Source organism: Ornithodoros turicata, chromosome 10 (assembly GCF_037126465.1).
Source record: "Ornithodoros turicata isolate Travis chromosome 10, ASM3712646v1, whole genome shotgun sequence".
Taxonomy (NCBI): Eukaryota; Metazoa; Arthropoda; class Arachnida; order Ixodida; family Argasidae; genus Ornithodoros; species Ornithodoros turicata.
The window spans coordinates 564,155-580,297 of NC_088210.1; the positions used below are offsets into that span (position 1 = coordinate 564,155).

The 16,143-nt window shown below is 44.7% G+C and overlaps 1 protein-coding gene across 2 annotated transcripts in view; it reads right to left on the reverse strand.

Moving 5' to 3' along the window:
- LOC135369999 (uncharacterized) overlaps positions 1-16,143 on the reverse strand; it is a 155,227-nt gene that overhangs the window by 50,626 nt on the left and 88,458 nt on the right. The window contains exon 6 of one of the 2 annotated variants that reach the window (XM_064603644.1): positions 9,841-9,931. The exons of the other annotated variant lie outside the window; for it this stretch is intronic. Within the exon in view, the coding sequence (XP_064459714.1) occupies positions 9,841-9,931 (91 nt within the window). The remainder of the gene's footprint in view (positions 1-9,840; positions 9,932-16,143) is intronic. 2 annotated transcript variants of the gene reach the window in all.

Below are 16,143 nucleotides of genomic sequence, written 5' to 3' on the forward strand. Positions count from 1 at the left end.
TTGATCACAGGCATCCTATCAAATGCCGTAAAAAATATTCTTGTCATCATATCGTTCCCTCTGCGGAATATCAACTTGTCCATTTGAATGATGCTGGTTACCCCCATCACATGTTACTTGGTGCTTTAAATGTTTTGTTAAACACCTTGCTTCCTGGTTCGCCTGAAACTAAGCCCTTTGTCCCCAAACGTGTAGCACTACCTTACTTCCAGAAAATGCCTCACAACTTTTGGATGTTGGGAATAAATTTCAACGTCGTTTTGAAGAACAACTTCCGTCTTGACCATTTCTCGCCTTTCGCGAAACCTGAAGTTACTTGCAAGAGTCACCGGAATAAATTTGTCCCCTGTTCTTCAAGCGATGTTTATCAGATTCCCCGAGCTTGTGGTTTCTGTTACATTGGCCACGCAAAACGTTGCTTAAATGGTCGCTTGAGAGTGTATCCATTAAAAGTAAAAAATAAAGCTTCAAACTTTGAAATTGCGAAACATTCGGAAAAATTATCAGGTCGCTTCCCTCTATGGGATGAAACAATTGTAAAGGCTTCCGATGTAGACCCTCACAGAAGGCGTTTGAGGGAGACATAATCATAATCTCTATTCTAATCTAATTTATTCATTATCTCTTGTGAGAAATGTGTCTGCAACCTATCCTTGAAGAGACTGCTCGTTCCCCCGAACTGACCGCCTTTTTTGTCCTCAACTGGTTGTTTCTTTTATACGTTCCCTTTATGTGGAGTAAAATTTCGAAGTATGTTTGGCGACTTCGTGTTGTGTGTGTCCCTTTGTGTTCCTTAGTCTCGGGGTTTTACATTATGCGTCGTTGTGTGGAACACCGACGTTTACCAACTGAAAATATACAGGCATACCGGCTCGATCTAATCAATTGCTCTCCCAGCTCGATCCAATGGGTTCTAGCCATGCGAATCACTTGGACCAATTGGCACCAACTGGTATCCCAACTCCATAAAATCGGTTCTAGCTAACCGAACCGTTTGCTCCATGCAGTTGGCAGCAACTGGCTTCCAAGCTCAATGAAGCGGGTTCTAGGCATGTTTTTGGATGCAACCGTTTGACAGCAATTTGAGTCCCGATGGTGAATATCTGGCAACTCGTGATTTACTAACTGGTGCTTTACTGGCCAGCCAAATGGCCATCCATGGTAAGCCTGTTGGGTAAACCCAGCTGGTGAAAAATATTTATACAATAGGAGCCAGTTGAAAGTACAGGTCAACAGCTCGCAATAGAGTTAACTTGAATGTCATTCCTGCCTGCGCACCCTGGTGGTGCTTGGTAGAAATAACAACGGTGTTTTGTTAGTCTATCTACAGTTAGAGGGGTGACCTTCGTTAGGAAGGCGTTGTTTTCTGCTAGGCGCTGCAAGGACGGCTCTCTTCCCGCTTCGCCGGCTGGAGCAGGGTTGATGTTACCTGTGACGCGAGCTGTGCCATGGAGTTGATTGCAGTCGACATTTCGTGGTCACCTCGGCGAGAAATTTCTACAATGCAGAAGCACATTGCAGCATTATGATGGTAAAGAGATGTATATTTATTATTTCACCTTTTTAGATTAGAGTTAATGTCTACATAGTATCACATCGATGGAGAACTGAACTGTCCTACTGCACATATCAGTTGCGATCTTCGGGGTCACTTGAAGCCCCGAAAAATATATACAAGCATAAAGAGAACTAGCATATGTTGACTGCACACCTGTACATATAGTTGAAGTAATGGGCGCCGCTAGGATTTTCTCCAAGGGGAGGGGGGCAAACCAATGCCAACGGGACGAGGTGGCCGAGGGGGGGGAGGGACCGGGCGTTTGCGTGCCGCGAGTGCAGGGCGGGAGCGGAGGTTTTCGGGCTGGTGCTCAACGTACGGGATATTCCCCTAGCTCTGGGTGTCGAATGCGCCCGCAACCATATTGTTTTCGCTCAGTTTTGGTTCAGTAACCCTATGCTTCGGAATTTTTACGTTTTGCCTTTTCTTGGCAACGCCATCCATTGTCCGTGCCAAGGCTCGCTCCTGACTTTTTCTTTCATAGTACGTTTGCTGTTGCCACTCCTGCTGCCCTTTCCGTCAGAGATTATATAATACAAGATAAATATCCTCAGTCAGCATAATGTACAGCAGGCCATGCCACTCACCTGTAACTGCTCACAAGAAAAGCCAGTCATTTAATTAACGAGGAAAAGAAGGTTCGTTACGCACCGTACCAAGCTAACCACGTAAAAAAGAAAAGAAAGAAAACGTGATTATGATCAAACGACCATGTTAGATGGGCCAGGGAGCCTGGGGCCAGGGGGGGCAACTGCCCCACTTGCCCCCCCCCCCCTCTGACGGCGCCCCTGGTTGTAGTGCTTGTGCTGCTCTCATGTTCATGGTCGTGTTGTCCTATCTCACGTGGCAATCATTTAGGCACTCCCAAGTGCAAAGTAAAATCAGTAAAATCTCTAACAACCCCAGTGCTGGGCAAAGGACAGAAACAAGGGCACAACGACGAATAAAACTGACACATAATATGCCGTTTAATGTTCGCTATCTGCCTGAATATACCGTTGTCAGAACCCCGAAGCATATGAACAAATATATTCTCGTTCGTCTGGGGCCGGGTAATCAAATCTGGGTGTTAAATGTCGCTTGCGGTGTGTCAGTGTAATGACACGACATCCTGTATGACCACCGGCAAACTAGGATGTCGGAACGCTTTGACTGGGTCTGATTTAGAAGTTATAACTGTGAATGGACTGAAACGAACTTACCTCGCGGGATCAGTATCCCAGTGTGGTGGTAGCCACAGCCAGAGTCCGGGCATGTCTAGTGCATTGAACGTCGTCGATGGAATCAATACTAACGTTTACAAGCACACAGAACCGTAGCGAGGCAAGTTTGCGCCCAGGGCGGGGTAAGTCTAAAGCGCCCCCCTTCCCGCTGTGTTTAGAAGTCCAGAAACAAAGAAGTGTAGCGCTTGTTTGCGCTGTCGAGATCGAAATTTCAAATTTTCTTCGTTCCCGCTTGATGTTGTCCAACCAACCTGCTAAGGCCCGCCGTCCGGCGCCCTCTCAGGCCAGGGCTCCCGGGTCTGCTGCCCCTTTTTCACCCCCGAGATGGCACCGCATCTGTAGCGTCCGCTGGTCGCCAGTGAATTCAAAAATGCGACCTGTGTCCAGCCGCTTTACACCAAAGTTTCGTAAATGACAGCGAGCTTGGAATGTGAGCAAGATCAATGATTGCCTTTCAATGAGCAAGATCAATGAATGATGATGCCTTTACCGACTTATGCCTAAATAATAATTATCATTTCTCTGGGACGTGGAATTCTCCGCAATACATATGCTTATAGTTAGTCAGTTTGGGTTTCTTACTTGACGTTCTATTTGGATGGCACATGCAAACCTTCAAGGTCAGATTCGTCTGGCCCGGGAGATGGGGAACATTTCTGCCCACGTTACCCACGAAATTGCAAAAGCGTATGGCAGCGTTGGATACACTGTCCTTTTACAAATGCTGGTTACGATTGAAACTCCCTCGTACATACTCTCGTGGGTTAAAATTTTTATTTGAGATATACTTTGTATTCTACTGATGGTCATTATGCTTCCTCTTGTGTACCCCATTTGTGTATCCCCAGGGTTCTGTGTTATCCATCCTGCTCTTTAAATTTTAACGAGCTCCCTTCCATTGGACACGCACATATTGACCATTACCTAGGCTGACGACATCGCGTTATCTGCCTCCTACTGGTCGTTATGTATGATGCATGCAAAACTGAAGGCGTACCTAGATACGTTGACTACATGGATGCATTCAGTTCAGCTCTCGTTGAATGTCCTGAAGTCAGCAGTGATTTTATTTCCCGCGATTAATTCAGGCCTGGATATCGACAAGGAAATTGGCATGCTCTCAGTTCTTCTAAGCAGACAGCTCAACTACTCGGGTGTATGGTTTGAACAGGCTGAGATGGTTCCATCATATTAGTAATTTGAACACAAAAGTTGCTAAGGGTCTCGGAATCGCATGTCGTTGGTCTATCATTAGGATCGGAATTCGTAGGATTGCGCTAATTTACGTGTAGAAACGTTACATCAGACGTACACTGGAGCCTGGTTGAGGCATCATTTCGCACCTCCCTGGTTTCCGCCTGAGGAAGCTGTTTGTCAGGCACTCCGTCTTAGTCTAGCGTTGCCCAAGCAGACTGAAAATGATGCGATATATCTAGAGTCCCATACGGCCGCTCTTGCCCTCCGCTTCCAATTGCTCACTTTGAGCACATTTCTCTCCCAGAGGCATACCTCTCTTGTGGTCAGAAACAGTGTTCTATTTCAGAGATATTTCCGTTTGGATACTATGGCTGTTGGCGAAAATCATGGAGGTAAGAAAGTGAGGAGATGCCCTAAGCGGTTCTCCCAATGCAAGCAGGCGTGCTCTGCCAGCGCATGGCATTGTTGTTAGTTGCCCACACACGTGACCCATAAACATCACGGCTATACGTCATAAAACATGGCGTCCTCCATGTCCACGGCGTACCTCACCTGAATACAGAAACGAGCTGCGGCCGAATAACTTGCTTCCGCTTTCATAACATCTTTGTAGTTAGAAGTTGTCATACCATTTTAAACACAAAATAGACAAGCCGTCTGTGGAAACAATGTATCACTAAATCGCTAGAAGACGTACGTCGTGACATCGTGACATTGCCTGGCTTCTCGTCTGTTTTGCTCATGTTTTACTGTGATTTATCAAGCATCAATTCTTGAAACACCTCATAACTGTCAAAGTATTGTACAAATGGATTCCTTGAAGTTTGCTCGAGATGAAGTTTGCTAAGCTTCCAAGCCTCCGCGCAGACCACCATAACACTGCAACATGTGGGGATCACGTGACCGGGCAACTAGATGGGCGTGGTATTGTCAGGAGCGACCGCTAGAGGATTCATGAGCGAACTGATGTCCTGTGGCTAAAGCAACATAGAAAGGACAAATACATACAAAGCCTCAGATTCCCTAAGCTTTCTATGTATTTGTCCTTCCTATGTTGTTCCAGCCTCAGGACATTAGTTCTCTCATGTTCAACGGTTGCCGCTTTCGTCGATCCTGTCGTATGAATCTGTGTATTAAGTGAGCAAAAATGTAAGAGCGAAAGGGGGATGAGTGAGAGAGAGTTGCTGGTTTGTCCCTTCAGATGACGCATCCTTGGAAGCCGCTGGGGAGGTGTGTTGGCTTCAGTCAATTGGTAGAGCCCTGGACTGGTAACCCAGAAGATGTGAGTTCGAGTCCTACAGCCGGCTAACCTTATGAGTGACTTTCATCTTTCATCGCTAGAGGAGTCTCACGGCCGTCCGTACTATCCTTAGTTTCTTATCTTCATAGCAGAAATCGAACATGCCTCAGTTAGTATTCGCGTAACAACTACTGACGCCCCTCAAACTGTCGCTAGCGAACCTTTCGCCACTTGTTGTTCCGGTTACATTAACCATTGTGTATGTCATTGATATGATACAGTTCAGCGTTGAAAAAGTTCCGCTGAGGATCCTCCCTGTCATCGCAACAACATGATACCTGAAGAAGAAGACTCAACGCTACCCACATACTTGGCCTTCAGGAGAGGAAAATATGTTGGGCTGCACATGTGCCAGCAGTGACGTCACGTGTCGTTATTTGCTGCCGCTGCCGCAGCCTTGCCGCTGGCTTCGCATGCGTATGCGCTAGCAGACGGCGATTTGCTCGAGGATACGATTTGTGCTAATGGTAAAGCAAATTTTCTGAATATTTCGTTCAAGATCGTCACTAAACACCCCTCGATATTCACCAGGTGAGTGAACGTTTCAGTAACGCTTGCGAGTAGCATGATCGGTGCAAAAGGTGAGGGCGCAAAATTGTTCCACGGGGTGCTCCGTTACTGCAGACTGCAACAAATGCAAGTCCACTTTTTCTCAACTGCACTCTCTTAGCCCAGGCAACAGCAGCACCAGTAACATGTACTCGACTTTCAAGCCAACTGAAACGCGCGAGTGCAAATCTAAAGCACATGAGTACGTCTCATGCTCTGTTTCACTGATACACACATGCCATTCGAATTCAACGCACTTATATTGCGGGTGTTGCAACAAATGATGCAGTGGCATAAACCTGCAGCATGGTGTGACACCCGCACTGCCGAGAACGACCAATTCGTGTGACGTACTCGCACTACCTAAATGAATCATCTGTTCCATCTCAACACAGAGCCGGTAAATGTGAAAGAAATATCGTGCTTCCGACAGTTACCAGTAAGCTTTAGTTATGCTTAATTATTTGTATTATTTTCTGTATGTATGTTCTGGTTGGACATTCAACAATGAATCTTCAAAGAGCGTACCATTTTCCAAATTGCAAAACATTAGAAACAATTTAGCAACATGGCTCATGTCTTGTGCCATTTCCAACTGACTGGAGAGTATTACCAGACCTGTGTCCATGAAACAGTCTTAGTAATAACTCGTTTTTCACCATACCCCAAAAAACCCTTAACCCCGCTAACAATGTTCTTGGGCTCAGGACACATGAACTCGCTTGGATACCATCTGTATGGTTTCTGGGCATTGTGCTCCATGAAAATACCGGGTTGCAACATCACAATTACTTCATTAAAAGTAGAACTACGTCTGGTGTCTTCACACTTGCTAAACTCAGATGCTGTTAACGTTCTCTGTTCTACGTTCTTATCCACTCAGATATGACCTCCCTCGAAGTTTATGGCCTCATATACACCTTCAACCCCTTCTCCTGACCGAGAAGCGCTTATATCGTTATTTTAGATCCTGATGAGTCTGTCTCATTTGCTTTTCCCCTTTCTGCATCTTCAGTGTAGACCTGCTTGTGAAGTACAAAGTAGCTCAGGTTAAGTGCCAGCTATCTTACACACCTCGTAAAGTTCAGTTAGCCATGCACAATTATTCCACACCCTTCTCTCAGGCATGAGCACAACTAATTCTCGTTTCCTACTTGCCACACTAATTTTGGTCTATTCTCTCTTTCGTCCTTGGGTAGTGAAATTCGGAACGACATCCCTCTTACGCCAGTGTTTCTCAAACTTGTCCAGTACGTAACCCCTTCAAACAGTACCAAATTAACCATGCCCCCTCCACCTTTACCTTCATCCCACCTTCCGAAAATTTCAATGAATTCCGAAAATACTTATTTTTCAATGACACAATAAATATTGTATACAATACAATATTGTAATATATTTAGAAGGCAATAGCCACAGAGAGAGCTACCAAAAGTACTTATCCATGTTTTTAACAAGGATTGATTTAATCACGCTCTTAATGAGAAGGATGTATTTGCTTTATTGATACACGAAAGTCAATACGTTGGTCTGTGTGGCTCAAGGCATATCAAGCTATGCAATCCATAGACCCAAAGTCCATGGGTCCAAGCAAGACCACTTGGAGCCTCCATGACCCCCAGAAAAAGGCTCATGACCAGCCATGGCTCATTTGGGGGTTATGACCCGCAGTTTGAGAAACATTACTCTACGCATGCGTTCCAAAAATAACCTTGCATCCATCAAGAACGCCAACAAAACGACATTTCTGCTGATACGTAGGGTGACATGCAATTACTTTTTGATTATTTGTATGTCTCTGCAGTGCAATACCTTTGCTAATTGATTCTTATAGTTGGCATGTGTTCTTGGTATTACTGTTCCTCTCAAATACTCTGTAGAGATTTGCATCGACTCTGTCTTGGACTGTTCAACAGTGCTTGCCCTCTCGGTCCTCTAATCAGTAATCAGCGTACACTGTCATGGAATACGAGTAAAAATCTGAAAAATAAAAAAAAAGAACTCATCTGAAACCCATCAGTCTAACTGGTTCTTTTAACAATCTCCTCACAAATGCTCAATGAATGATAGTTCACGTAACCACTCCTCTGTTTGCATGGCACAAGCCAGGCTGTTTGCATGGCTTGTACAAGTGTACAAGTGCGTGATGATGTTGTGCACAGAAACGAGCCCTAACAGGCCGAGGAAGTTTAGATAATGTGGTGCACCTATGAGTTTGTCAGTGCTTTGAATGAGCAATCATCGCTCAGAGGTAAAACTTACTGCCATCAAAGTGGAACTACACATTTTCTCCTTCCCTCCGCTTGTCTTTGTACCACGGACGCCACCAAACTAACTTTCTTAGTTTTTTTTTTGTTTTTTGCAAGAGCAGCCTTTTGGGAAGAAATCTCAAACTGGGACTCTGTACTTACCGAGCAGTGTTTATTAGCTGTTGGGGTTGTACAATGTACACCTAGGGACAAAAGTTTATGGAACATTGTGTCGCATTTCTCTATTGGAGTGACACCCTAGCATCAAACAAGAGCGGACACACAAACTGAGATATAGTCACCCGTTTCTTATTCGATCTCTTACTGGTGTAGCTGGTAGGGGACTGTTCCGTTGAAGGAAAGCACTAGTGCCGTCAACTTTTGTCTCAGGCTGTCGTGTCACTGCCATGCAAATCCTTAACTACATGCCACTTCTTAGATAATCTTTGGAAATTTTTCTATATTATATTATTTTCTATATTTTCTATACTTCTCTATATTCTTCTATACTTTCTTATATTCTTCTATTCTTTCTATACTCTTATATTCTTCTTCTATACTTCTCTGTTGAGATAGAACAGGCGATACAAGTATATAGTCCGAACACGCCACTCGAATGAGTCTAAGATGACGGGAACTGATATTCGAAGGCTGGAATACTGTGACTTCCCTCTTTCAGAATTACTCCAACTCTGCAGTATGAGTGTACATTACGCACGAGACTGCCGTTTTGTGCAACGTTTTGTGCAACGGCATCAGATGCTGTAACACCTGCGAAATAAGTGCATTGAGCGCGAAAGGCATCCGTGTATTAGTGTAACTGAGCATGATGCGTACTTACCATCTTTAGAACTGCACTGGTGCGTCTTAATTCACTCGGAAGTTGTGTACATTCATCTAGTGTTGGTGTTGCCTGGGCTGAGAGACTGCAGCATAAAAAAAAAATCACCTTTTGCATCTGTAGCGGTTGGACAGAGCGGTCCATGGAACAATTTTGTACAGACGCCCTCATCTTTTCAACTGACCATGCAACTCACAGGAGCTACTGAAACGTTCCCTCGCCTGGTAAACATCGACGGGCGTCTACTGAGGAACTTGAACGGAATATTCAGGAAATTTGATTCACCGCTACCACAAGTGGCATCTTCAAGCAAACCACTGTCCGCTAGCGCATGCGCACGCGAAGCGAGCGGACGGTGAAGCGGCGGTAAAGAGCGACACGTGACGTCACTGCTGCCGTATGCGCAGCGCAACTGATTTTCCTCTCCCGAAGTATCTACATGGGGGGAGGGATCGACTCCTCTCCCTGTTCTTTCTTACATCGTAGCCGAGGCTCATCACCCCGAGTCATGCAGCTGACAGGATCGACTATGGCCGTTCTATTGTGCGCTGCACATCGATGTTGCAATAGTCACCTTGCATATTTTCCAGAACAGTTCTTATTATATGACGCGTAAACTCGTGCCCTACGTATGTGCATACTCAACTTGACTGCACTGCGTGCAGATTACATCTTATAACGTTTTAAAATCTTCCCTATTTTCTTGACGCTGAATTTTTAAGCTGGCTTTTATAAACTGGCCCAATTATACGACGTATTCACGTCAAAACTAAATATGCCTTCAATTCAGTAACTTTCTCATGGAAGGCCTTCCGCTTCATTTTATATAGGAACGCTACTGTCGATGAAATAACGTGCCTGTCTATAAGTATAAGTTTATACTCCTTTGCTGTTTCGGATCTCCATGTGGAAAAGTAACTTACGTAGTCATGACGTCTGCGAGTGTAACACTGCCATATGGAGCAATGATAGCGATGCAGTTCATCTGGGTACAAATCATGCTGCTGTTCAAGTCTGTAATCGAGCAGATAAACGCATCTCTTGTGATCGTTCAACTACCACATAAAGCACATCTACAGCTGTCCACCAAATACATCAAATTTATTTTGAGATTGAGACGTGGTTCTATCACCGGCTGATCACCCCCTCCTGACGGCACTGGGTCCTGTAGTGGATCTGAGGTTGGACGTTTGGATCATTTTGGCATTTCAGCGCTCGCTTTACATCATGTAATTAATACATATATTTATGTGTACACCTATTGCCACGGACAAGCGCATTAAAGTGTGCGATCGCAGCATCTAACATGGCACCTAACTTTGACGTTGGCTGAACATACTAATCGTTCCACCTAGTAGAGTGCAACTGTAGCTTCTACAGTTTCCACTCCCTTGGGCCACGTGATTATCATCAGCGAATGGCGAAGCCAGGGCCAAAATCTGGCCCCAAAACGCGTCCGCTGACTCGATCGAACTGCACATGTACGCTGCGTGTTCTCTCCCCTCTCACACGACTTTGCCCTTTCTGCGTTCTGGGCATTCCCCCGGGTCGTCTGCTAATACTACTAGTATTACCGGGAAGGAGAAAATGAAAATCTAGAACACAATGAAATGCACATGTATAAATTGAAGGACACGGTAAACATATAAACAGGAAGCAACGGGGAGACTCCATCTCAACTCAGGCAAGGTGGTCCGGGCACCATCAGTAATTTTTATTTTACAAAAAAAAAATATATGTTGGAGACTGCCTCAGACTGAGAATAGAAAAGCCAGTATTTTTCTTCTAGTTTCCGTAGTTCCCGAGAAGTAGAAGTCCGAACGAATATTGGCTGATTCGACGCGTTTTCTGGCATAGCGATTTGGGCGGTTAATATCTTTTCAACGAAGGGTTCCTCGCACTGTCAGCGACATGGGCTTCCACTGCTTGGGCTTAGTTCCGGCAGGGATTTTGTTATTTTGTAGCTAAAAATACGCAATGTTGGTGTTGAAGACCAAAATTGCTCATATTCTTGCGGCTCTTGCGGTACTTGTGTACACGCCAGTGGAACGAGAAATGCATCCCTGTGTAGCGGAGGTCTGAGCTCTATAATTCGGTATCAAGTTTAGGAGTCTCGGCATGGTTGCTGTCCGCATAGAGACGTCTACAGCACGCAACCTTTGAAAAAAAAAAATGCGGTTTTTGAGCACTCATATCTAAAAAACGCCACCACAAAAATTATTCGAGCTTCGTATGCACAGTCTTCTGTATACGATATTTGAGGGTACAGAAATCTGAAGGTTTTTTCCTTGCACAATAAAAGTTAGAGCGTGCCAAAGTCTCAGTGCCCGACTGTAGTGCCCGACTGTAGTGCTCGTAATGACCATGAAAGCAGTGCGAGAAGTTAACTGGCCGATATTCACGTTTTTCTCGTGACAGCCACCTGTGCTGTTCGTGCTGCTAATTGAGAACCCAAAGAGACGAATATTTTCCCAAGCACTAATCGATTCAACTCTTCCATTTTGTATCTCCCATAAAACCACTCTTATCAGTAAATGTGTGTCTAATAGCTTACTGGTGTTGTCTGCACTGACGTTTTCGGTGGTGAGGTATTCCCGTTAGCGAGGCCAAGGAGAAATGGATGAACACTTGCAACTAGCGTCCACGCTGATGAAGCGGTGTAGTCATGCTACTTTCTGTTCCCAAAATATATTTCTTCACAGGCACAATGCCCACAAGATACACTTACAGTAAGCCTACTAAGATGAACCTCACTTTACATAGACGACGATACTTTCCGGCACACAGCATTCACAGCGTAAATCGATCTGAAACCGTACTAAAGTATGTTGAAAATAAGTCTGCAAGCCTTGCTCTGTCCGAGCTCAAAGCAGTGTACAAGTTAACAGACAACACAAAGGCAATGTCCCAGACAACGCATGGTGCGCTTGTATACGTCTAAAGGACATGTAAATGTAGACTTTGGGAATGTCTATTAGACGTCTAACAAAGTGTACTCTATTACTCCGTATCCGTCCCCAAGCCTTCCCAAGCCCTGCTAACGTTACGTTAAAATACGGCTATTATAAGGATAACATCGATTTAGATCTTTTTTCAGACCACTGCACTTATCTATACACTGAGCCGTCATACACAGGGCATTCCGGAAAACGTGTCTTTGAATTATAATAAAAACTACTCGAGCTAGAATCATGCAGTCAACGGCATTTGTTCTTACTAGGTTTTGCCACCTTCCTGATGTGAATGTCGTGTAACGTGACTTTAATTATGTAAATTTTTGCGAACTGAAGTCTGAAATTTGTAAAGTAAAGTAAAGGTCATTTTTTACCCCACCACTGTGAACAGCGTGTCTAATTTACTCAAATTAATGATAATTGACTTTCAGGGGCTATCCCATCAGAAAAAATAGCCGGACATCATGCTCTACGGAGCTAGCGCGCGACAAGTTTTCAGCACAATTTTGCAGACGGACGAAAAGAGATTAAAACCCAACCCACACTTGCAACAGAGAAAGAGATGGCTTATGACGTCTGACTTTCGCTGGGATCGCACTTTACCTCTCCCAATTTCAGGAACTGTCACTTTTTCTACTATCACTCGTTGGACTGGGTTTGCAACCTCCTTTTGTCGGACTGGGAGCGATTGCGCTCAAAAAGTCATCGCGGGTTCAGTGGTACGAAAAGCATGATTGTTCGGCTACTTTTCCCGATTGAATAGCTCGTAAATATCACTGTCATTTATCGTGAACTTGAGTGAATTCGGCACGCTCTTCATATTGGTGGGAGAAAAAACCTTTACTTGGCAAATTTCCGACTTCAGTTCGCAAATATTTACGAAATTAAACTTACAATACATGACATTCACATCAGGAGTTGGGAAAAACTTAGTAAGAACAAATGCCGTTGACCGCGTGATTTTAGGTGGCATAGTTTATTTTTTTAATTATAATTCAATGACATGTTTTCTGGGACACCCTCTAGAGTCTAGACACATATTAGTCATGATATCTAAAATGGTACATAACTTATACCTAAATTTTGGTACACGTTCCTCCAGCTATACGTTCCTCACGTGCAAATGCAGCTATCTGTGGTTCATGCACAGTATGTCTACAGGGTGTTCAAAATTCGAATAAAAGGAAACGGGTGCTATTTTTTTCCGTTCCTTCAGTAAGAAACAAGGTGCCACATCACTAGCAGCACCTGTTTCTTACACAAGTAGCGTAAAGTTATCATCCGGTTTCCTGTCATCGCTGTGTTTGAGTAGCGCTCGTAAAAGTCTTGTTTTGAACACCCTGTATACAACAAGAACAATTATTTCGGAATGATTAGTGAGGAGCTTCATCGCCGGGGGCGATACTCTACCCTATTGCAGGAGCTGATGTGGGAATGAAATAATGAGCCCCTTCACAATATCGATCGAAGTCCGATGGTGTCCGGAAATGTCAAAAGAGCTTTGAGCGCAGATCGTCGCTGGAATGGATTGGGCCAGGGACCAAGCACTTTCGATAGGGAGAAGGGGCGAAAGTCCAGCTGACGAAGAGACTCGGAGGGTGCGGTTGGGGAAGGTTGGTATTGGGGGCAGTGATGAAGAATGGGCTCCAGATCCTCAAGAGCACCACAGTGGCAGCAGGTGGGAGAGTCAACTTGTCTCAAGCGGTAACGCCAGTGAGCTGTAACTGCCACATCGAGTCGCATTCGGGGGATTAATGCAGCATCTTGACGCGAGGTGTTTCATGGCATACGGAAAGCGAGCGTTGGATCAACTCTGCTCAACACTGATGGGGGGAGACTGTCGGTTGTCTATTGGCGGGAAGCCAAGGGTTTCACGAGGTGTCGCAGAATGAAATGACGGTCTCCTCTCAGCAGAACAATAGTTGTCCGCTTACGATACGAGAGAGCTACATCTGCGGCGCCTGTCGGCTGCAAATTCCCCACGACACCACAGTGGGCTGCAACCCACTGGAGAACGAGCCTGTGGTCTGCTCCGTAGACAGTGTGGTAAGCCATTAACACATCCGTGACTAGGGGTGCGGATGGGCCTCGTATGGGAATTTTGAATAGCTTGAAGTGCAGATTTGGAGTCTGTGAAGACCGTCCATTCCCGCGGGGTAAAATCAGTGATGTGTTGCAGAAACAAAAGGATGCATAGAGTTCCGCAGCTGTTGAAGAAGTTGGACGTGAAAGGCGTCGTCCTTGCACTACACCTTCGGATGGCATGACGAATGCTGAGGCGGACTTGTTTCGAGATGTGTCATCTGTATATGCTGCTGTAGATGTAGGAAACTTCTCGTCTACCAGAGCATGAAACTGGGCTCGAAGGACTTGAGGGGGAACCTGATCTCTACTCTTCAGAAGGTTCGGAAGGCTTACGAATGTCGGTGGTAGCTGCAGAGACCAGGGGGCGTCCGGCGGTGTAACGTCATTAGCCATTAAGCCAGTGAGAGTCTGGCGTGTCCTCGCGCTACTCGATAGAAGTCGCTCTCAGGGCAGTATCGAATTTTCCTCAGGGGGGGGTGATGGGAAATGTGAGCACGCAAACGTAGGAAGTGCCAAGCCATTTCACGTTCATGTAGAGCCTCAACCGGGAGTTCGCCAGATTCAGCCAGGACGTGCCGTGTTCCCGTCATTCTTGCAACTTAAAGGCACTGACGAAGGCTTCGAGCTTTCGTCGCTGCTTAGAAAACTTAGAAACGAGGAAGGACTCGCGGTTTTTGTGTTTCAATCGGTGGTACAACTAGATTCCAGAATTGCAATAGACAGGTGTGTATTCATGTCGTGCCCGGGAAGATTAAAATGTATAGCAAGGGGTAGGGTGATTATTGACAATGTCGGATTTATGACTGTAAAACCTGACCTCGACGCATGCTGTTGGAGGTCTCACCAGTGTACTGAACATTGCATTTCGTGCATGTTACTAAATAACAAAAGTTAAAGGAGTTAAAGTGCAATAATTGTTAAACTAGTTTTATGTCTCACCTTCATTACTGCTCCGGCTGCATAGCACAGAATATTGCCCCCAAAAGTTTGCAGGGTCATGCTTCCCAACCTTTTACATTTCACTCTCCTTGAAGCTCTAGAAGATGGTCTAGCGCTTTAAAGCATGCGTCCATAGAACTGTTAAAATTTTGTGTACTGAGAGTTCATACCGAATTAGGGATATTAACAAGCAACTCCGGTACCTAGCACTAACAGTACAGCCCAACGAAGTGACGAAACGTAGAATCGTTGGATCTTATAAGCTCTCCAAACTACAATCTGTAAAATCCAAGAAAGCTAAACGTGACAACTTCAATACCTCACACTTTTTAATGATCTCAATACCTGTAATGTTCTAGTTGACATTACATATTGCACAACAACCTCAAGTGACATAGTTTTTAACTTGTTCAGTGCCACGCTAAATCAAGCTGATATTAGTCTACTGTGTAACGGTTTTAGCTTTGTCTCCACCCCATCATCTGTAGATGACGTAGATGGGTAGAAATCCAGCGAACCGGTAGAGATGTAGGAAGGGAGTTGCCTCAGGACAGAAGCCGCCGATATTTCGAACAGAGACTGTTCTTCTTCTCTGCACCGTCCTCATCATTGGCACGGTATTTAAAGGGTTAGGTGTGACGTGTTTAAAGGTAGTTCGACATATGCAATGATTTGCAAAGCTTAGGTAGGAGTATGCATTTGTAGACATTTTTTTCGTTGCTGCGCAATTACCAACACGAGCCCTTTTAAGAAACCCTCTATTTGGACCCCTGACACATCACCAACTAGTCCCATGATCGTTAACTACAACAAGGCGGTCTATAATCATATCAACAAGCTAGTGGTTGATGTTAAAATATTAACTTATCCAAAGCTGAGAGGATTGCTTTATGTAATCTTAAAACACGGGATGACATAGTGATCAGGCCTGCGGATAAAGGAGGGGGAATTGTGGTCATGGACACTTCCGACTATATTAACGAGGCCAATGAGCATATCAATGACAGGACTTTCTACAGTGTTCTTGATAATGATCCTACACCCTTGTTTTGCCAAATATTAAAGAAAAATATTTTCGCACTTTTTAATGATAATTTAATTCCACACCACATAGCACAATTCATTCAACCTAAGAACGTTAATCATTGTTCATTTTATCTCCTTATAAAAGACCACAAGGAAAATAACCCTGGAAGACCTATACCAGCATTCACACACCAACAGGTAACAGAAAATATTTCCCTTCAG